This window comes from Ambystoma mexicanum, chromosome 11, assembly GCF_040938575.1.
Source record: "Ambystoma mexicanum isolate Mex_15411 chromosome 11, UKY_AmexF1_1, whole genome shotgun sequence".
In the NCBI taxonomy this organism is placed as follows: domain Eukaryota; kingdom Metazoa; phylum Chordata; class Amphibia; order Caudata; family Ambystomatidae; genus Ambystoma; species Ambystoma mexicanum.
The window spans coordinates 853,360,011-853,383,707 of record NC_090934.1 but is presented as its reverse complement, the minus strand read 5'-3'; the positions used below and the strand labels follow the sequence as shown (position 1 = coordinate 853,383,707).

Here is a 23,697-nt window from a genome sequence, read left to right as displayed (position 1 = left end):
TATCTATCGGTTTCTGCACCTCATAGATCCGGGTAGCCTGTTCAATGACCCAGTCTAAAGATCTTTTCTCGTGAAAATCCCTCACGAGCTGGGTCATGATATATTTGGGCAAGGCATGGAAAAACGTATTAATAAATTCCCTGCTATCCGTGCGCACCCTTCTTGTGGTCTGTGCAAAAGCACGCTTTAACTCCTGCACAAATTCTTGTGGGGCCTGATCCTCCCCACATTGCAAATTGTAGGCTGCCTTGCGAGCCTCTTGAGGATTTCTGTGAACAGAAAAATGTTTCAAGATGGCCGCCTTATAGGTGGACCATCTTAAATGATTTTGGTCCTCCAGCCCCGCAAAGAAACTGGAGTATTCCGGGGAGAAGGTCCACTTTACATATTGAATACAGCTTTGGCTGTCCTTCAAATGGAAAGTCTTCATCATTTGTTCAAACAACTCTAAGTGCTCCCAAACAGAATACTTAGCGTTCTTATGGTAAGGCGTGATGACGCTCCTGATCGCCTTAATCTGCTTTAAGGGGTCCTTAAGCAAGGCCCTTTTTGCCTTATTGGCCTTTTTGGTTCGGGTAACCCTTGTCCATTCTTCCTCGGACTCAGAGGCACTGCTCCCAGAGGTTCCCGTCTGTTCTTCCAGGTTTTCCCGGATTCTGCGAGCCTGGGAATGGCTGGCAGAATGTGGGGACCTGGTCTCCTGTGTCCTGCGCAGTTCAGAGGAGTCTTCAGATTCCTCCTTGCTGCCAGGATTTGATGGGTACCCCCTCCACTGACCTAACTGGGCAGAGGTTTTCAGGATGCCCTTAATGGGCCTACTCTCCTGGGGTTCCCCATTGAACTGTACTGTACTTGGGTGCCCATACCCGGATGCCCACCCCTCCATTCCTGAGTGGTACTGGCCTATGAGCCCCATACTCTTAGCTGGATAGTAATCTGCCATCCCTGTGGCCCTGTGCTCATGTGCGCCAGGGGACATGGGGGTGGGAGAGTCCAGGGACTGGGGGAGATGAAGGCCCCTGGTGTTAGGGCTCCTGCGGTTATGGTCAGGAGTCTCTCTTTCCCAGCGGACCTCATCTCTATCCGCCCCTGCTCCCTGTTGCAATGCAAGAGCCTGCATTTGTGCTTTTAGTTCCTCTGTTAAGGCCTTACTCGACTCTATCAGTCTCTCCTGCATCGCTACCTGTTGTTGGAGCCTATCATTGTGTTGACAGAGGGCCTCATTTTCCCTCTGTGCTTCCTGGTTGGTCCTGGAGAACTGGGCCAGTCTTTGCTGCAGGAGGGTTACCTCCTGAGCTGTGTCCCTATTGGCCTGCTCCTTTCTTGCTAGAGCATCCTCCACCCTCCTGGTGTGCTCTAGCAAGTTCTGGTGTTCTTTTTGGAGGTCACCCAGTCCCTGGTGGGCCAGGTGATTTTCTTCCATTTTTCTTTTTAAATGGCAGACTTCCTGGCCTAAGGTATCCCTTTCCTGACTAAGAGCCTGCATCTGTGCCGCCAGGTCGTCCCTTTGCCTTTGGAAGGCACCAGCATTCTGGCGCTCCTGATCAAACTCTGCCTGGGTATCCAGGTCTTTCAGAATTAGTTTGTTGCTCTCCGCCTTCACTCTATCTAGGTGGCCTTGCAGGGTGACTACCTGCTCAGCACATACCCTGTTGAAGTCCAGTTGTTGCTCCAGCTTTTTCTGGTTTTGCAGTAGGGAGTCCAAACCTTCTTGGTATTCCTTCTGCAAGGCCAGAAATCTGGTATCCTGTTCTGACTTTTCCTTTTGCAGCACATCCATATCCTCCTTTATTTTAGTGATGTACAGTCTGCTGTCATTTTCTGACTCCTGGCTCCTCTGCAGCCTCTGCTCAGAAGAGACCAGGTCAGATTGGACCTTCTCTAACACCATCTGTTGCCTATTTGCCAGATTTTGGCTTTCAGCACATCTATCCTGCATGTCTCCCATATATAGGTACAGGTATGCTGCTATCCTGGCAATCTTATTGTGTTCCTCTTTGGCTTTAGGAGCCATATATAGTTCACTCAGGGCCACATGTAAGGGACCCTGATCTCTATATATATCTGACCCTGTTTCAGTGACCTGTTGTGTAATGGCCTGCAACCACGCATCCTGGCCCTGTTCAGTCCATTCACCTCTCACAAATAGCTTATGCAAGAGGTGCTCTCTGGCTATTTTCATATCTACCAAGGTCGTCATTCTAGAGATTGGTCTCTGTCCTGACTTACAGAAGTAGTATTTTATTTTTGCAGAACAGAACTTTTCTTGGAGTGTCCCTTTTGAGGAATGCTTCACAGCGTAATGCAGCGTGGTGATCCGACCGGATGTATGTATCCCGTCAGTTAGCGCACTGTATTAAGCTGCACAAATGGTAAATCTAACCCAACGTCTCGGCTCGAGCCCCCAATTTGTAAGAGGATTCAATTCAGCACTACAGCTAAGTTAACGCCTAGTCTAGAATACTGAATGAAAACCCTTATTGATATATCTTTAGGTCCAGTTCATGCGTTCTGGATGACTACCCCTATATAACACCCCTCTCTTGGAATCCCCCTGACCCCACTGAGACAAGAAGTAGTTCTGTTTTACAAGTTAAAAGGTTTATTTGATAAATTATACAAGAGATATATAGATCACACTTTATAATAAATTAATAATTGAATAGCACACTTAATCTGATATGATAAAGATTAATAACGGAGAATCTGGCACTAACACGCTTCTCTATAATCAATAAGGAGTTGACATGAAATGGATAAGGTAGCACACTGGTAAATAGGAACAAAAGTATAATGTGGTAGAGAATGCCTTATAGAGTTCAAGTGGATGTAATGTTGAATGAAAATGCAATACAGAAAATACTCAATATGATTTCAACAAACAAGGTAATCACTTTTCTCTGGCAATCCCCTCCCCCCCTTGATGCAATGCAAGGAAATGGAAGGAAGCACACAGTTCTCAGAAATGCAATCAAATGTGATTCAGTTCAATCCCAGCAAGCTTACAGAAAACAGATAGGAGTTTTGAAAACACAGGCCCAAATGCTTTGATATGTGCTAGCAATGGATGAGAAATATGCTGGAAATGCTTTTTAATTCCCTTTCAGAGGTTCAGGGTGAGTGGTATCTAGTTAATATTAGTCCAGGCTCACACTAGCAATGATGCAGGGATAGTTAGCAGGTTAAACGAATTTCTGGCAAATGGAAGGCAAGCAGCAGCAGCTTTTTACACGTGAAGAAATTTGCAAATCGCGGCAAAATTCGCGGATGCGCCGAGCGCTATTACAGAGGAACCACAAGGACTATCTCTATCGGTTTGGGGTCCTAGGAAAGCCTAGGATCTCAGCTTCAAAATGAAAGTTACTGCAAGTCTCTAGCACAAACGGTTGCGGAGGTATGAGCGATTAAATAAAGGTCGTTTTTCAGATTTGAAATTTTAAAGTTCAAAAAGACAAGTGCAGCTTACAAATGACAGGTGACAGTTAGGAGGCAGTTCTACTTAGATTAAATAGATTGAATTATATTATTTTAACTAGGAGATTGGTTCTGCACAGTTTTCTAGGTACTCACACTATATTCTTGAGTGAAATGGGCCTCGCCATGGATCTGGTCAGGTTTTAAACTTGCCTCTGGTCTCTGCACTTCACAGTGATCTGGGTCAGCTCTCTCTGGTTCTCTGGTCTGGGTCTCTAGTTCTGGATAGATTGAAGTCTCTAGTTTGGCTCTCTGGTGGTTTGATGGAGGTAAAGTATGGATTTTTCCGGCAGAGCGTCCCGCTGCAGATGGATTTGGAAGGTCCCTATCTGTCCTGTCTGTCTGCTTTTATGTGTTTAGAATGTGGGTGTGTTCTAGCATCACTGACCCTACCTCTCTCTCAGCTTCTAATTGGTCAAACTTCCATTTATCATTTGATTGGGGAATGAACTGTGAGTCAGAGGGATGTCATTTTATGGCTTGCAGATAGGACACTCCTCTGTCAGATTGCACACATTCTATATTTGATAATAAAAGACATATTTCACAGTTACACAGTTGCTTGAAATTACATATACATGGTGGGGCTGAATTTAGCCATGTCTCTGTCCAAATCTGCTGTTTCTAAGAGCTTGCATTCAGAAATGGCACATATTTCACTTTTTAACTGATTTTTCAATTTCTGACATTGACCCAACTTTACATACATGTGTGCAGGGAGTAGGGACATTAACTGATGAAGTTTCAGATTTTTAACATGCATACATTTAGAGTAATATCCACTTTTCCGCTAAAACCCCCCTGAACACGCCACCGGGTCGAAAAACCTCTTAAAATGTGGGCAGAAAAATCACAAGAATTATGGTATCATTTATAAAATTTTCACATGTCCGCTCTATGAGTTATTCATCTTTTTAAAGTTATGTTCTGGCTCCAAAGGGGTGTGGTTTACCCTCAGCACAAGGTTGAAATACTGGTTAATCCAGTTCTGCCAAGCCAGCTTGCTCTCACAGGCAGTGCCCCTCCCAGCTCCTGCCAAGAGGAAGCTACATTTTACGACTGCGGTAATAAAAACCTTTGCCTGAGTGAAGAGGGCTTTGTTCACTCTCCTGCAGAGCACAGGTAATTCAATTATCAGATAGATGGCATATCCTTAGTGTGGGCAGCAAAAGGAAGGTTGGCCTGGGAACACAGCTGTGACTCAAGTTTCACTCCTGATGGGGGTAGCTGCCAAGCAAAATCAAGTTCCTTAAGCCAAGTTTCAGATAAAATGTCACTTTTTGTTCCCCAGTTCCTGCATTCAAATAAAACTAAACATTTTTACATATGCAGCTAGAAGGCTGATTCTAAGTTTAAAACTATGACATTTAAACAGTTACAAAGGCATGTGACACCAAACATAGCTCACTCATTTAATCTAAACATTTTCGATTTTAGTGTCTTTAAATCCAGTGCAACTTAAACTGCTGACTCCATAGCAGTTTTGTTATAAGCATTGTTTTGGGCTCTTCATTTCCCAGATTTTGTAGGCACACAACACTCCATTCTACCAAATGTCTGCTGGTGTCCAGTGAGTTTTTAGATGTGTTGCAATGTTTAAAATAGACAGTTTGAGCCTGCCTTCAGAGAAACACAGGGTGGTTTTAAACTGCCGGCTTTTGGATAGTGGTGAGTACTGGTACTGCACCCATTTTTGGGATTTAAGAAAATGAATTCCCAACAATTCTAGGTTGCATTTGGCAATCAGCATTGCCATTCCCAATGGTTTCAGACTACTGTGTGGGTAGTCCAATGGTGGTTTTAGGCAGTTTCCTTCTGTGCCCATAACATCGGCAAAAATGAATGGCAGCCTATTCTTCATGCATTTCCCTGTGCATTTTCTGGGAAGCTCTGGCCATCATGAGGTTTTCCATGTCAGTACTGCACAGTTTTGAGGTAGGGCTCGGATGCATGGGTAAATACATCCCACACCAGGTGGAGACGCCGTCCATGCGACATGGTCCAGGCTCTTCATCCGTTGACTGGTCCTCCCAACTGCCGGCCGAATCCCCATCGTTTTCGCGTGCTTGCCTTTCCAGTAGTTCCTCCTCGGTGTACTCGGGCTCGTACATATACGGCATTATTGTAGCCATTGTGTGGTAAAGAAAGTAAAATAATTTACAGAGATGGTACAGGTGTTTACAAGGCCTAGAAGCAGCGAAGGTAGCTGACCAGAGCACAGAAACGAGTCACAGAATACTCAAAGTAACGCAGAGAGAGTAATGGAATCGAAAATCTGCTGCTGTGTGTTGTGAAACGGTGTGTTTATACTTATTGAGGAAAGAGGCGTCCTGCCATTTCCATGGCGACACTTCATTAGCTGAGGCGCAGCGATTGTTGACACGAAACGTGCTTTGGCGTTGGGAAATGGGCGGTACGCGTCTGCTGATGTCAGGCTCAGGGGCGGGGGATTTGATTTAGTGCCGCAAAAGCAGGTGAGCCAGGGCGATGGGGGGAAATGATAGGATTATCAGAAAATGGCGGCTGATTTCGAGTGCGTTAATGGACGAAAAGTCGGGTAAGGTCCATAGGAAAGTTTTCTACGATCTACCGATTTATGCTTAAAAACACATGGCCGAACCGTAGGAACAATAAAAAAAAAGTCCCGGAACTATCCTTTAAGGGAAAAGGGAAGAAAATAAATGCAAGGTGATGCTCCTTTGAAATGTACAAACTCTCAGGTTAAAAGATAAAAAAAGATATTACCCATATCAAACCATTATCTGAAAGTTATCAGTGAAAATGGAAAACAAAGTAATGGCCCTCATTAGGACTCCGGCGCTAAACCATGGTGCTATTGGCACCATGGTTCATACCGGAGTCCACCATGGAGAAAGGGGGAATTACCACCCCATTCCAAGGTTGGCAGGGCGGTAATTCCCCCTTTCTCCATGGCCCTTTCCCATTTCCATTTTTGCCCCAGAGGGCTCAATGGGAATGGGGAAGGCGGCAATTACGGTACCGCAAATTGGGGTACCGTAATTGCCATCAAGGTCCCTTTGCGGGTCCCTACTTTAACAGCTGGTCCAGACCAGCCGTTAAGGTCGGGAGCCGCAAAGGGACCTCGTAGTAAGGCGTTAAGGCGTTAACGGCGCCGCAGCCTTTTACGGCGCCGTTAACCCCTTAACGCCAGGGTCCTAATGAGGGCCAATGTCTTAGTTAAGGCAGACCAGCCCAGTATTGCATTAATCCTCTATCTGAAAGGAGAATTCCCCCTATTACTGCATAGGTCACCATAATTGACAATTACTTCAAAAATATCACTTTGACCCAACAGGATCTTGAAGTAAAATAAAGAAAATCGGATTCCCCAATATTTTTTTTTTTTTTTTTTTTCCAGCTGTCTCGGATTCCCCAATATTAGAGACCAGGCAGGTTCCAGTGTGGGAATTTTTCAATTGACGCAAATGCCTGGCTTTTTGCACTGTGACAAAGTCCCCCACTCTGACTCTGGGGACCACCACCAGTAAAGTCGTCCCAGGCACAGAGCCAGTGGATGAAGGGCCCAGCAGCGGAATGGGGAGGATCTCCCCTGGTCACTTTCCTTTGTCCCGGTCACTTGGCAGAGGATAGTCACACTAGCATCACCAGAATACTCAGAGGGCCAAACCTAGTTACCACCTCCCTACTTGCAGAGTCTTTACCACTTCGCAGGGAGCAGGGCAGTCCAGCCGGAAGGCTGCAGCCTGGCCCTTTAACAAACCTTGTCAGTGTCCAACTAGCAGTAGCCTGTGTTTGGAAGCCTCAATAATCAAATGCGAACTTGGGAAAGATGCATTTCACGAGGATACTGTGCACTACGGTGAACACCAAGGGGCCGTCATTTCAAAACCAACGTGTAATGTGAAACGTCATTGTTCCCTAGATGCGTGAATCCTGCTAACCTCGTACTTAGGGTTTTGTAGCGCTCACTGCTACCACATGAATAGACTTCAGGTGCATTTGTGGATCTGAGAGTTGTGAGTTGTACCAGATAGGAGGTAAATGAAAAAGCAAGATTGGGTTGCATATTAGCTCTGCATGCCTGAACGTTTTCTAGGTGTGATGTGTTAGACGCATGAAGGGCTTTGTGTCCAGAGAGGAGACCTCATGCTTATAGTATGAGCATGTGTTGGCCAGGGGCTGGGTATGTCAAGTGGTTATAAACAGAGACGTTTTTATGGGAGGGCAAAAGGGGCACTTGCCCAGGGCCCCCACCAAGGAGGGTTCCCCCACAAGGCTGCCTGATCTAAAGTAAGATTCCATTGTGCACCAGACTTAAATAGCACATGCCAGGAGATTTTATGGCATGCTGCTGAGGCGCTAAACCTATTGCCTGTCTGTTTTGACAAGTACATTCTGCCTTGATCAATTAATCATGTAATTCTTTCTGTCTTCACTGTGGAATACATCGTTTGTGCGTTCCATACGGCACAACTTCTGTAGCATTCTTTCCTTCCTGTGAGAATTATGTTGATCATTGAAATAGCCAAAGTTGAAATCCATATTGATACATTGAGTGCCACAATGATTCAGAAGTTAGCTCAGTTTGTTAATCACTCATTCCAGAGATATGTGTTCATATGAAAGATTAGAAGAGCACATTCCAGCAAGGCTGACTGAACCTTTCCTATGTCTGAAGTTTATAGACCTACCTGCATATGTACTTGGTTTTACAGCATAAAAGGTGATGTTATCAGCAATGTTCCTGCACCAGATAGGGGTTGCTATAAAAACAAACCTGTCATTTGTCTGGTGAAGGTCTAGAAATGGGTTTGTTCAGATGGGGCGTTCTAAAACCTAGGCAATCCCCTCCAAAGTTGAGGATAAACTATTAGTCCAAGAGGTGAATAAGTATCCAAATTCAAGACTGTGGAACCAAATTGTTCATGCTTGTATCCTGGCTTTGCCAGCAGACGATACAGTGATCCTGGTCAAATCATATAATATATCTTGCATTACTGTGCTGTCTTCTGTGAGGTTTGCCTTCTTGCATGCTGGTGGCATCGTGTAGCTCATTACCTGATCTTTCTTCTTATGAAGGCCATTTGAGTGGAAGGGGCCAGGAGAGAGCGGACCAGATGTTGTAGGCCATGTGCAAGCATATTTTAAAGTCTGCTCGTTTAACACAAAAACCTTTGGCTTTTTGTATAAAAGTCAAAGGTTTTTCTGCACGTTTATGAATGACAATTTCACAAGCATATTGTTTTGGAAGTATTTAAAGCTTAAACGTACAAAAGACATACCTAGATTAAATCTGCTAAATCACATCGATTTGTATGCTGGTACTTATATACTTCCCTTGATGATGGAGAGAATGAAGCTAGAATCATTCCTATTTTGCGTAACACCCTTCTGTAATATTTTGGTTTTAGAAATGGTCAGGTTTGGAAATTATTTTTGTACTTTGCAAGTCATTTTTATAAAATGAGATTGTTTTAGTACACCGTAAGAGCTGGAAAAGAAAGTGTTCAAATGCAGAAATTGCAAAGTTGGCACAAATCCCAGCTTCACCCCTTAAGCAATATGTGATCCTGGGCATCTCATGTAATAATGTATTGCCTAACCTCTCAGAATTGCCAGTCCCTAATCCTTTCAAAATTGTCAGCGCTTCAGAGTGATTTCCTTCTAAGGGTATGATCTTCAAAACAGCCTCACTCATGGTTTCACTGGCTATAGGGTTGCTTCCACTATAATAGTGAGCATTGATGTACTGCGCACTTGTTCCCTTGATCTCTAATGGCAATGCTATTTGAAAACCATGTCCCACTTCTAATCTCAGTCTGTCTGGATAGAGGCACCTTCCTGGTAGCTTCTAATCTGCCTCCACTATCCATGCTATGGTATGTGTAGCTTTCTCCTTCCTTACAAATGGTCTACTCTATCCATGCTTGAGCACTTTTGCATTCTCTGAGGCAGCTAATGTGAGTTCTCGGCCTATTCTGGGTTACATGTACCTTTTACATACAGTCCCGCATTAATACTATAGGCTGCATACCTTCATGGATGTTATTGATAAAAAATATCCTGTTTCTATACTAGAACAGAAGTTACCTCTTCGTAGATTGCAAATGTTGCCCTTCAAATGCAATTTGTTTATCATTCTGATTAGAGCAAGAATGAAGAGGGTAAGGGGACTTAAAGGGAGTAAACGTGCTTATTTTGAATGCTGCGAGGCAGCATATCAGTCTATAGGTTATGATCACGTTGGGGTGCGGGGGAAGAGTGCCACCAGATATTCTTGATCACTTTCTTCCTTTGGTTTGGTGGAGGGGGGCCCCAAAGATGTCCATGCCCAGGGCCCTAAAAATGCTTAAGAAGGCCCTGGTTATAAAGGTATAGATTTGTGTTGCTCGAAGTCTGGGTAGAGGGTCTTTTTAAAAACCATGTTTGAGTGGCCAGTTTGCATTTGCATGTGGTGAGTGAGGTGAAGAAAAATTGAGCGTTAGTCAAAGGGGTAGAGTGTTATTGTGGGTTTCTGTATTGGTTGCAACATATCTGGCCCCCCTCTTGGTTGCACTGTGCTGAGAGGTATTGGCTTTTAGTGATTGAGGCCTGTTTTGCTATTGTGAAGATGGGGATGGCATTCTCTTAGGGTTTTAGCAGTTCCTTGACTCGTTATGTTGTAGTCACTGTATTCCTCCAGTTGCCATGTGTTGGTTGTAGGTGGACAGTCAGGAGCCAATGCAGAATCCCCTTGGGTTGTATCTGAGTGTGGAGTTGGTCTATTGAGCATGCTGGTTCCACTGCTAGCTGGGTTTAGGTTACAGTTTATCTCTGTTATGCATTGAAGAGTAAGTCAGTCACTAGAAAAAGCAGAGCCTCTGTGTCTTTCCCTTTATAGTCTTGGTTTCTAAACGTACATTGTTTCTCAATCTTAGGTCTCTGGGTGGTTAATAATGTGAGATTTTGCTTTGTAGAAATTCAACTCCTTGCCAGGGCTCTATGGGTGATGCAGAGGGTCTTGAAGTGGATTATTTCTTTATGTATAGCCAGTGGAGCGCTGTGAGGGTTGGTGTTATGTGTTCCTTGCTCATGAGTCTGAATAGTGCGTTAGTCACTGTTATGGATTCAGCATCGTTGTGTTTGTGGTAGTCTGACATATCTAGGTAAATGCTCTTTGCATAGTGAATTCTTGGAAGAATCTGAGGTAAGACAGCCAGTGCACTGTGTGTGAAAGAAAGGTAGGACATAATCCGTCTGATGGCACGCACGTGGTAGAAGCACATTTGTACTATTACATTGACTCAGGGTTCTAGCTTGAGTCAGTTGACCATTGATATGCCGAGATTCTTGATCACTTTGGATGGGGTGGGGCAGTTACCCATTTCCAGTGGCCATGTTAGTGTTGCTTCGGGTCCAGTGTGAGGTGGGGCTACCATTATTTCCATTGTGTCAGGGTTATGTTTTAGGTAGTTAGCCATCATCCATTCCCTTGTTCGCTTGAGACAGTTACTGATGGTGGTACTGGAGTTCCAGTCATCAGTCATTTTGTATATGACTTGTGTATACTTGACTATACAAAAGTGGGTCTGAGAGTTTACCAGTGGCCGTTTTGAATTATGTTGATCAGCCACAACGCCCTAGTTCAGCACAAGCAGCCACACGGAGGAGCCAATCCCCGCCCTCAGTCAATTATTAATACCAGGTGTTGGCCATTATAAGAGGTGCACCCAGGGCAGGAGACAGCATAGTATAAATGCAAAAAAGACCCAATTGGTGAGTGTGGCTGGTGTTTGGAGCACAGTACAAGGGTTGTGGAGGAGTGGAGGCTTTTAAAGGCGAGAGAGGGAGAAGCAGAAAGGAGATGGTGAAGGTATGGAAGAGGCAGTTATAGTAGAAGGAGGTGATACGAATCGGGAGGAGGTAACATCAAGAGGAGGTGGTAAAATCAAGAGGAGGTGGTGAAGATCCTCAGGCGGTCTTTACAGCAGGAGACGGTGGTGAGAGTTTGGAGGAGGCAAGAACATCAAGAGGCGGTGTAGCAGAGTTGGGGGAGGTGGTAACTTTAGGATGAAGTGGTAATAAAAGGGATGAGGTGTTAACTTTAGGAGGGCGCACTGAAGGACCAGCGAGGGGTGGCGAGAGAAACAAGATTAGTGTGATATAGCAGGAGGAGGTCAAGAGCCAAAGGATTGGGACGGAACAGCTGGAGGAGGTGAGGATGTCAGTAAGAGCAGGAAAGAAAAAGGAGACTTGGTTGACCCAAGGCAGGTCAAGAAGGTGGGTGAAGGTACAGGAGCCAGGCTGAGAGAGCAGAGCAGGTGGAGAGGAGAGGGCCCTAGAAGAAATAAGGTCCTGGCATGCATCCCTGAAGGTAGAGAGGTGTTCTGGTGACTAAAGACTGATAATGGGGACTTCTGTATCCAACTCCAACCCCTGGAAAAGATAGGGTTGCACCTACAGCTGATTGAGGTGATGCAGCAGTACACCAACGAGGGACACCATGAAACCAACACAGATCTGATCTTGCTGTGGAAACTTAGTGCTCGATAGTCCTGGGTAACAGGAAATCTCACAACTAGTTAGTCAACAAGGAAGACTTGGAACCCTATGATGACAGAGTTTGCTTGGATATCCCTGAGACTTTTTCATTTGCCACTTTGGGCCTCATTACGACCCAGGCGGTAAGTTACCGCCTGGGTCGTACCTTTACCACCATGGCGTAAACTATGTTTACGCCATGGTGGTTGGCGGACTTACCGCCCCATTCCGAGGTGAGTGGGGCGGTAAGTCCCCATTAACCCATTTACCCTTCCCCATTCCCATTTTTGCCCCATAGGGCATAATGGGAGTGGGGAAGGCGTTAATTACGCCACCGTAAATTACGGTGGCGTAATTAACAACAAGGTCCCTTAGCGCCATGGATTTTAACACCTGCTAAAAGCAGGTGTTAAAACCTCCATGGTGCTAAGGGACCTCGGAATCAGGCGGTAAGGGTCGGCGCTGTTTACGCCGCCGTAAACCCCTTACCGCCTGGGTCCTAATGAGGCCCTTTGACTTTTCTGTTGCTAGTTTGCCCTGTAAAAAGAAAGACTATTAACCTCACCTACTAAATTCAGGCATTTTTGCAGCCCACTCTCCTCAGTGACATATATTATCTTACATTAAATCAATATCTTCTGTAGATGAAAACATTTACTAATGAAGCTACTTAATATAGTGAATGTACCAATAACTAAAGGTTTCCATCTGAAATCGGATTCAATCTTACCATTTTGAGAAAGAAAACCTGACCCTCGTGAACCAAGTAATTTCTATCCCATTAGTTATTTGCCTTTGGTAGGAAAGTTTCTGGAGTGTATAATCCTGATTCATGTTCAAGTACACATGAATGCACAGATGTTATTGTAATCTCAGTTTAAGCCTTGCTGAGGCATGGACATGGCCAGGCTCGAGGTGGTAGGTGATGCACTCAGAACGGTAGATGGTGGACATGCATTTTTACTTGTACTGCTCGTACTCACAGGGCATTTGAAACAATTGTCCATGGGTCTCTTTCTCACACATCCTAGGGGTTAGCAAGGGTGTTCCTGCAATGCTCTAGATCTTTTCTTTGTGGGTGAAGTCAATTTGTCCAGTTGGAATCGTCCATGCCCTCTCCACTACCGGTCTGTCAGGTACCCCAGGGTTGAGTCCTGCTAGCGGGTATCCGTATATCACTATGCAGATGACACACATAAATAGCGACCTTTTTCCACCACCAGAGTATCTCCTGTACCTCTGCAAACCAGGATATCTAGTGTGTGTTTGATACTCAATCTGACTAAGACTGAGTAAGACTGAATGGGCCTCATTATGAGTTTGCCGGTCCGGATACAACGGTACCGGTAAGCTTACCGTTGTATCCGGACCAGCAAACTCCGAGTTGTGCTTGTGGGTGCCTCTCATTCCGCCAGGTCTGCCCTGGTGGAAAGAAGGGCACCCCCAAGCACAGCAAGCCTCTAGCACTGGCACGGTAATGATCTGCGCCGGTGCTACAGGCATCCCCATTCCCATTGAGCCCTATGGGGCTCGAATGGGAATCTACCAGCACCGGCACCCACAAAAGGGCAATTACCAGGTCCGGCGGGGCCGGAATACCCCGGTAATTGCCCATTCGCGGGTGCTGGACTTTCTTGCCAGTTTGGAGGTAGCCTTGCCGGTTTTACCGGCAAGGCTACCTCCAACCTTATAATGAGGCCCAATGTCTCCTTCTTACGTATGGTAAATGCAGATGCTCAGTCTTGGCAAACAACCATGGACCTAGAAAGTTTTACACCATCTTTGATTTCATGTGCTGAATCATTGGGGTTCCATATTGACACTCACTGGGATTTTAAACACATATTGGGGGGGAAAAGCCCAGCTAGCATGGCCCCAACCCAGACCATTGTGTAAGCTCTAGCAGTACTTACCTAAAGGTAGCTTTAGAAACACTGCTCAGAATTTGCATGTAGATGGAAGATATGCCGGGCTCATCCCAGCTGCAGCTGGAATCTATTTTTTATGCGGCACCTGGACTGGTCGTTGGAAGGTGCAGATGTTACCATCTTACCCCAATACTGGTATCTTTCCATTGGTTCTCATTAAAAGTGTTTATTCTGTCCACAATCTTTTGCTTTATATATAAGCCATGGATTACGAAAACCCAGGTCTACTTAGTAGATAAACTTCTCATGTCTGAGAGGGAAGTAGAGTGACACAAAGCCAGGAACAAGCCAGGATACAGATTACTAGATATATAAAAAGGAGAAGACAAGGAAACAAGTGGTCTCTATTTGCAGCCGCAGAATTTGAAATAATCTGCCAATTGATATGATTTGCTCTTCCCTTGTTAATAATTAGAAAATAAAGTACAACTCTGCTTTTTAAAGAGTATTTCACTTAGATGTGATGTGCCCTTTTCTGTCAGGATCCGTTCAACTGAGCTTCTGAAGGTGTTGAATTTTTGCTTTTGTTCTTTGCATTTTTATTAATGGTTGTACAGCACTCTGAAACATTCGAGTTAGGTCCATGGTTTGTGCACATCTTTATATATAAAGCTGAATGTGTGTATGTTTGTCCGGCTATACAAATCCACACCGTTGAACCCACGTCTATCAAATTGTGCATGGATCCCTCATTTGTCTCCAGCAAGATTATACTCTAAGTTTGGATGCAAAAAATGTACTCCGTAGACACCTCATTTACTGATGCTCACCCCCATTCACTACAGTAGGTACTAGAAGGAGGCAACATTTGGAAAAGTGTCTGAAGCAAAATGTTCGATATGTTGGTTATTCCTTTAAAATGTATTACTACTGTATACAGTTCGAAACTGTTTATTAAAGCATTTTTAAAAGGAATATAAACATTTTTTTAATTTTTGTTATCACGCCACTCAAAATATGGGAAATGGCAAGGTTACAGTTTTCTTAAGTTTATTCACGAGAAGAGAGCACAATCAATCAATCTTTCTTGGACATTTTCTCAAATGTGCTGAAACTATTAAGTGAATGAAACATGTCGCACAAAAAACGAACATCACTTGGAAAAGCTCCATCTGATGCAAAGCAAAAATCAATATGAAGAGCTTCTGAAACACAACAACAAACAGCAGCACGACTTGCCGACCACCAGAGGACAAGAGCAACCTTCTCCAGGGCAAATGAGATGCCATAGCAAACTGAAGCAAGACTTGCTGACACGAGCAACATCCCCCAGGGCACATGAGACACCACTCGATCAGGACACGGGCAATGCCGAGTACCCCAGCTAGTTTTAAATATAAATGTGGAGGGAAACCTATTAGATCTATCATTTACTGATATTATCCCCACCCAGAACCTGTGCGACATTGAATTCTGGATGTTTAAATTAAATTAAGGATGTTGGACAATGGGTAATATATAACTTTGTAGACCACATCCATGGCTAAATGGCAGATAAAAAAGGCCCTTCCGTTTTGAAGAAAGTTGATGATACTGGTTGATGATGAGGCATGGCACACACAGTGCGTGTAATGACATTTGAACACAGAGAGGAGTGTAAGTAGTTTATTGTGATGTTTGAGGTCTGAGGCAATAAGGGATATTTTTCAATTTCTTTTGTCCTTTAATAAGTTCACAGTGGACGTAATGAAGAATATTCCCGAAACATGTGCTGGGTATCATTTGGTGAAGCCGTTTTGAATTCATAGCAAGACAGATGTAATCAGAAATTAACAATAACTGCAATGTACAATTAAGTAATATGAATCTTTGAATATAGATGTTCAGTTCACCTGAATTACATGCATCCGTTTGTACAGCATGTGAAAATACAAGTGCCCCCTTTTTTTACCTTCGTTTGTTTATTTATTTATTTATATAGCACACCTAACCCGTAGGTATCTGGGCGCATTTGCAAGGTTGCATTTAGAATACATTATAACATTACAATAAGAAAGAATCAGGCAATTATTTACATTGCATTAGTGTGTTGAGCATCAAACACTCTATGTTACAGGATTTCATTAGACATATATACAAGAATGGTAAGCAATGCGAACTTAAACATCATGTGAGAAAAGCCATATTTTGGTTTTTGTTCTGAAGCTGTGGAGAGATGGTTCTGATCTTAGGGCATTAGGCAGGGAGTTACACAGTTTGGCTGCCAGTACCAGAAAGCTACTACCCCATGCGTTCATGGGCTTGTATCGGGGAACCCTGAGGCAAGGAGAGTGTAGGGTTCTAGTAGGTCGATCCAATGTGTTTTTGGAGAATTTGTCTACTAAGTATTTAGGGGCGGAATTGGCGAGGCATTTATGGGTGATGCTTAAAGATTTAAAGTTCATTCTGTCCTTCACAGATAGCCATTTAGTATTACATCTGATATCTGAGATGTGCTGTGTTCTGGAAATGTTTAACGCTGTTCTTAAAGCATTGTTTTGCAAAATTTACAATTTGTTGACATTATGTTTACTTGAGCCTAGGTATAAGACGTTACAATAGTCTATTTCGGACAGAATTAATGCCCTGTCCAAGGTAGTGCAACTTGATGTAGAGAGGAATGGTTTGCACGCATTAATTAACTTGAAAGTGTATGCTGTGGAAGAGGCTGTGGCATTGACTTGTCTTTTTAAGTTTAGGCTGAGTCAAGATAGAATCCCAAGGTTTTTACCTCCTTGGATACTTTAGTGTTGTTACCGTCAATATTGAATGATGTGAATTGGTTACTTAGTTTGTATAGTCTTACCGTAGAGCCAATGAGCAGGAGCTCTGTCTTTTCATCGTTAAGACAGAGACCAAGAGTGGCCATCCATGCTTGGATAAGATACATTTTGTTATGCAAGGTTGAGTCAGTGTCATGATCACCAGTGATAGGGATGAGAATCTAGGTGTCATCTGCATAATTGGTGTAAGAGACACCCAGATTGTCAAGGTCATCGAAAAGAGGCTTGGTGAAAATACTGTACATCGTGGGAGAGACACACAACCCCTGCGGTACTCCCCAGGTGATGAGGGCAGGTTCAGCTGATGCGGTAGGAGAGAAGAGCCTTGTGGTGCAATTATCCAAGAAAGATTGTATCCAAGAAGTGGCCTCAGTGGAAAAGTGGGCGGCTGATTGTAGGTGATTGCATAAGACCTTGTGATCCACTAAGTCAAATGCAGCTGAAAGATCTAAGAGATGGAGGAGGGCACGTTTTCCATTATCCCCTGTGTCGTCCATTTGGTTTTTCAAGTCTATTATAGCTGATTCTGTTCCGTGTTTAGGTCTAAAACCAGACTGTCGCAGGCCAAGGAGGTTATTGGTATCAAGATAAGTTTGTATCTGTAAATAGGCTGCCCTGTCTAGTATTTTCTAGAGAAATGGAACAGTCGTTATTGGTCTGTAGTTGGTTGGGATGTTTGGGTCCAGATTACGTTTTATCTAAAGTGGGAGGACCCATGCATCATTTAGATTTGTCTGGACAGTACATGTATCAAAGGAAGAGTTTATTAATGTCGTGATGAATGGTGCTAGTTCCCTAGCAGCCTCTTTGATTATTGGTGCCGGGCAGGTGTCCCCTGGGCATCTCAACGGCTTGAGGGAAGCTATTATGTCCTCAACATCATGAATGGAGACAGAGGTGAATTTGAAGCGGTTACATGGTTTAGTTAGTGTCGTCTGCGCCTTCAGCAAGGGGATGTCGCCTGATAGATTTTGTTTTTTATTTTCAATTTTCTTATGAAGGAGATCAATTTTATTAGACAGCGCTGCTTGAATATTTGTACACCAAGATTTGTCCTTGGCACATGTTTCCGTTGGAGGAGCGGGGGACTCTAATTCTCTTAATATGATGAAGAGTTCTCTGGTATTTGAATTGACTTTATTAATTCTATCGTTATAGGTGTCTTTTGGTTTGAAGGATCTCCGATTTATATCTAGTGGCGATTTTAGAGAGTTTTTCCTTATTCTCCACTGTGGGGTTGTTTTTCCATGAGAATTCTGCACTTCTTTTTCTGTTGTGTAGAGCTTTAAAATTGGGGATGAACCAGGAGTTTAGGTGTGCTCAAGGCTTACCTTTGCACAATTTAAAGGTACAATTTTGTCCTTGGCTTGTTTGATCGTGTGGTTGTAGAGTTCTACAAGAACTGAGGGGTCTGAGCTAGTAGATGTGGCATTGGTGATAGGTTGGAGTAGCAGTAATAGGTTTTCCACTGTTATATTCCACTTATTTCTAGTAAAAGTTGGGGGAGCCAATGAGATCGCCGGATTCGTTTGTAGAATGTCTTGTAGGGTGAAGGAGATAATATTAAGATCAGTCCAGGCACAAGGTTCATTAGATGTAATTTTGGTTTCACAATTAAGGTTGGCTAACCAGTCTAATGTTCTGCCTTTAGTATGTGTTGGAGAGTTGATACAGTGGGTGAAGCCTAGTTCTAGAGCAGAGGTCTTCAAACTGTGGGGCGCGGCCACCTCCTAGGGGGGGCGCTAGAGCCCAGCATGAAATGTAAAAAAAAAAAAAACATTTTTTATTTTTTTTAGATTGGGGGAAATGGGAGCGGGCAGCTCACATGGTCAGACTGGACCATAAAACGCTCTTAGGCACCAATGAAAACATGGCCAGCAGTTGCAAATGGATATGCAGTCCTTTAGTTACAGACTGTTTGAATAGTACCCAAGGGGTTGTTATTTATTCAAATGTAAACAAATTGTGATATTTAAAGAATATTTATTAAGCAACAATGGTCAAAACTACTAGCTGCATAGTGAAGCAACTCCTCAAACTGGCCCACATTGGCCAAAAAAGTGGCCCATTTTGATTGGCCTATACTAGCATTTTGCATTTTTGGTACAGTCATCGCCCTATTGCCCTATAGGCCAGTCCAAGCCTGCCGACTCATCCCTAATGGGTGAGGTGGTGTTCACCCACTGGCCACCTCACCCATTATGGAGGAACCGAGGAGCCAGCCCAGTGAAACACTGAGCACTCCCTCAGCTGCTTTTTCCAGCTGAGGGAGTGCTCTTGGGCTGGCTGAACTGTCAAAGGGAAACACTGTTTGCCTTTGACAGTTCATTTCCCCAGCCGCACATGATCACTGAGCCATGCAACGTTGGGGGTGTTTTGCTTCGCCAGCCTTGCATAGCTCATTGGAAATGCTGGCTGGGGCACTACATGTATGTATGTATGTGCGAGGGGGTGCTCCTGAGCCTCCTCGCACATATAGGCAGAGCAACCTGGAGCGGGGCATTTTAGCAACCATGCGCAGGCCCCTGCAGAAGGTAAGTTCATGGCGATTTATTTTTTATTCAAATGTGTATGGATGTGTGTATGCTTGTGTTATGGGACTGTGGTGGGAGCAGGATGGGCGGCAGAACTGTGATAGTGGTGGGAGTATGGTGGGGGAGAGCCCAGGGTCTGTACTGGGAGTAGGGCGCGGTGATGGCACGCAAAAGTTCATGGCGATTTCTACATACTGTCCATCCGGCACTTTTAGGGGGGCCCGGCCTGCCCAAACTTGGCTCAGGGGGGGCCCGAGCCAAAAAAGTTTGAAGACCACTGTTCTAGAGCATTGTCATCTTTCAAGTCGTTAAGACCTAGCTTGAGGTCACCTAGTAATATGATTTGTGAGGTTGGTTTCGTGTTTATGGTGAGTAGGGAAGTAATATGTTCCTCAAAAGATGTGATTGGGCCAGGCAGTCTGTAAATAAGGTGCATAGTTATAGTATGTGACGCTGTGAGAGGCAGTTTGACTGTCAAGAGCTCTCCTGAAGTGAAGAGAAGATGTGGGCAGACCCGTAATCCCAATTTGGTTTTGGCAATGAAGGCAATACTACCTCGTCTGGCATTTTCTCTATTTTGTCTTAGTATGGGAAAGTTCTCTGGTATAGCAAGTGATAGTGTTGGGCCTGCAGCTGCATGAAGCCAGGTTTCTGTTATGGCTAGGAAATCTAGATGGTTTAAGATTATGAGGTCGGCAATGTCTAATGCATGAGCTATGATGGATTTGGCATTTATCATTGCACCTTTGATATGTGGAATGTCAGTATCAAGTGAGTTACAGGGATAGCCCACAGTTTTTTGTCGTGTTAGGTTGCCGGTGGGAATATTGGTGTTAGATTTTTGTTCTGTTCTCTTCTTTGGTGGGATGGCAGCATTAGAGTTGTCACTGTCATTAGTTAGTGGTAGAGAAGCCAATTTCAGTCTAGATCTGGCTCTATAGTTTCTAAGGTTTGTAGAGCAGGGTTGGTTAGGTGTAGGCCTGGTGGCGTAAAATTGGATCCATTGAATTGGTGATAATGGGCAAGTGTGGCAAGTGAATAATTTAGCATTAGGGCTGAGAATGTCAGGAGCGGGTTGAAGGGGTGGCAAGAATTTAGTTGGTGTAATGCGATCTGCCTGAGGTAATGGAGTAGTCATAGTGAGGGAGAATCGGAGTTTCTGCGGTAGGACCTTAGTTGTAATAGCTGTAGCCAAGGTATTGTGTGCTTGTAGGTTAGCCATAGTGGTAGGAATAAGTGGAGGTAGAGTAAGTGCGACGAGAAAGCTGAACAATGGCAGTCTGCATGCGATGTTAGTAGTGAAAAGATACATGGCTTAGTACATGGGTCCATAATACCTTCAGCTATCCCTCCGCAAATATCTCCCCTCTCGAGCTCTTCACTCCTCTACCTCTAATTCCTTCAGGGTCAGTCATTTTTCAAAGAAACGTGGTGGCGGTAGATCTCTTTTCGACTGGTGCCTCCCTCTAGAACAGCCTTGCTACCACTCTAAAACTGGAGGAGAACCATCTCCGGTTCCGGAAGCACCTCAAGACCTTCCTCTTTGCTTCTGCCCTCGTGCCCCCCCCCTCTCCCCTGCTGATCTGCTCTCTCGTCAACGTGCACCCGGCCACCCTCTGTCCTCCGGGACACCCTGCCACCTTCTCGCACTGCCTCCGGCCCACCCCTTGCACTGGGTTCTGTATCTGTACCCATAAAGTACCCCCCTTTTTTTCTTCCTGCACTTATCAGACCTACCCTGTCTGCTGCATTAAACCCAGCACTTGCCGGCTGCACTACAACTGTTTGTTGCCTTTATTATTTATTTATTTATTGTTATTTATCTGTTTCTCCTTTGCTCCGCACTTTCCACTTCACCCCCTTCCATGCACTTTTTCCCCTCTCCCTCTCCCATGCACTTGCGCATTCTCTTAGTCCCTGGGCCTAGTGAGATTGTTGTTTTGTTCTCCCCTGTGCCCCTCCCTTGCCTTGTCACGCTCTGAAACACTTGTGCACGAGGGCGATAGAAATAAAATATCATATCATATCAATAGGTGTAAGTAAGTGTATTATATGGAAGTTCTATCTGAAAGTAAGGAAGGTCCAAGCGTCCGTACATGAGGGATGCTGGTAGGGTCAGTGTGTTGATATGTGGTCAGGGGTATGGAACAAACGTCTGTTACTACACTACAGAGTTAAGTGTAATAGAGTAATTACGAGTGAATGGAGGAAAGTCACTGGACAATGCATGCACGGGTGCCAGATATCTCTGTAGGCAATTGAAGAGGACTGGCTAGGGTTATTAGATGAGGCAGTATTCAGCAGGTAAACGCTGCAGTAATTTAACAAACTTTAAATGTAAGTGTGGAAATATGATCAGTCTGGGATGTTATTGAGCTCATCATCCCAAGACTTTCTCAGATATGGAAGAACCTGATGCATTACTATTTTGTTTTCTCATTCCTCTCTGTCAAAGCATCTGATCCTGTAATTAGTTGTTTCACAGGTCGGGACTCACTGTTTTCAACTACCTTAGCAGAGCTCCTGCAGCAGATCACCCCGACTCAAGCTGTTATTGATGGGCGTAGCGATGATGCTGTCAAGAGATATTGGGCAGAAGAGCCCCCAATACTAGAACCGGACAGTGGGATAAGCAAATCAGCAGGAGCTGCAACTAGGTGAGGACACTTGCCTCATAATCCACTGTGTGGGATTGCACTCCTGCGACTGCAAGTGTTCCCTTCTTCCTTTAAGCTTCTCTATTGATGCCTAATGATCCAGGGTGATTATCACTTCTTCCTGCTTAGGGTCGTTCTGATACTCTTTCTTTTTAGGATCGCTCTGATCAGCTACCTTCTTAAAGCCTCTCAACCATTCCTTTTTGTCAGGCCCTCTTGCTATCCAATGTTTCCTTTTCTTCTGAAACCATAATTAATGAATCTTTCCTCGTTAATGTGTCACAGATTCCCTTTCCTTCTTAGATCTTTTTCTCCATAAAACACACTAATTATCTTTTCTTACGTAGGCCTCTCTAATTGCACTTTCTTCCTTGGGGCGCTCTAGTTTTCACTGACCTCAGAGTATCTCAAACTGTGCCCTCTTCATCGTGGCTACATTAAATCTGCCTTCATCCATAAGGTTTTCCTAAATATCCTTTCCTTAAATCCTTTTTTATTTATCCTTCCTTCTTTGGGCCTCTCTGACACTTCTTACTATTTAAACCCTTTTGAAAATTGCCATTCTCCTCAGAGAAACGTAGATTATCCCTTTCTCCAGAGGGATTTCGTGATGCTCTCTCACTTGTCCTGATTCTCGGATTCTGGTTGTCCAGGTGCCTTATCCCATCCCTAATGATCCTCCACTTTACAGGAAAGTATTGCTTCCTCCTTACTCATCAGGGACTCTTGTATGGATCATTCATCTCAAACCCTTCTATATGTCTGCTTTCTTCCAACTAAGAGATTCACCAAAAGTGTATATTCCTGTGAAAACTGCTAACATGCTGTCCTCATTTACCATTGATGATTCTCCCTTAGATAAAGACCCTAATTTCTTTGGGGGTTATTTCAGATCTCGCAGGAAACCGGTGAATGGAAAGGATATCAGCCGGTCCCTCTTGCTCCGTAAAGCTCTCCCAACAGATGTGAGTACAGTTTCAACTCTGGAAAGTGTGACAAAGGGCCAACAGAACACACAGGTTGGAAATGCAAATCAACAATTTTATTTTCACACAAACGATTGGGTGGGAAGATTTCTGTGGGCCCCTGGGCTTCAAATTGAACTAAAGGTTATTGCTTTGCTGAAAACACATTTTCAGAAAGTCAGTCCGAGAGTGTAAACACTAGAAAAGCCACAACCAGGCTCTATGGGGCAAGTTGTTTAGAATTAAAATGCACCTCCTCCCACAATTCTAGAAAGTAAGTAGTACGTTATTAGCATGCTGTATCTAGCACTCCACCGCAATGATTCTAAGATAGTTGAGAGGTGCTTTCCATCTTTCCTACTGGTATAGAATAGGTAGATCCCCCTTTCTGCCCTGAATGAAAATTTTGCCTGGGGTGGTTTTTGATTCCCAGATTTACGCAAGCTTTAAGCTGCCTCAACAAATGGCGTAGTGTAGAGCATGGTGCTTACTCGTCTACAAATGGTATCCCTATTCACATTGATAGTGAGACTATGGCATTGTATACAGGGGTCCTCTGATCACACCATATAAAAAGTCATAGTAAAAAGAGCACACACCAGGCAAGAAGTAATGCTGTTTAGTACAGCCGCGAAAGCACAAATCAAACAGAACAGTGGACAGGCACTGGTTGATGAGCTAGCAAGAGGATGCACAGCGTACATTGGTTTGATAGGATGAGTACAATAGTCCAAGCATTTGATTGTTTTATGGTTAGTATGTACATATTTTCCAATGTTGCCAGGACAGTCATTGGCTCTGTTATGTCATTTCCTTAGTGCTGTGCGTATGTTAGTCAAATGTGATTGGAACAAACAGATCAAAAATATCCCAAG

The 23,697-nt window shown here is 44.1% G+C and overlaps 1 protein-coding gene across 1 annotated transcript in view; it reads left to right on the top strand.

Moving 5' to 3' along the window:
* Positions 1 to 23,697, top strand: part of LOC138503825 (uncharacterized) — a 121,050-nt gene that overhangs the window by 44,434 nt on the left and 52,919 nt on the right. The window contains exons 4-5 of the mRNA XM_069623872.1: positions 21,716 to 21,857; positions 22,750 to 22,822. Coding sequence (XP_069479973.1) covers positions 21,716 to 21,857; positions 22,750 to 22,822 — 215 coding nt within the window. The remainder of the gene's footprint in view (positions 1 to 21,715; positions 21,858 to 22,749; positions 22,823 to 23,697) is intronic.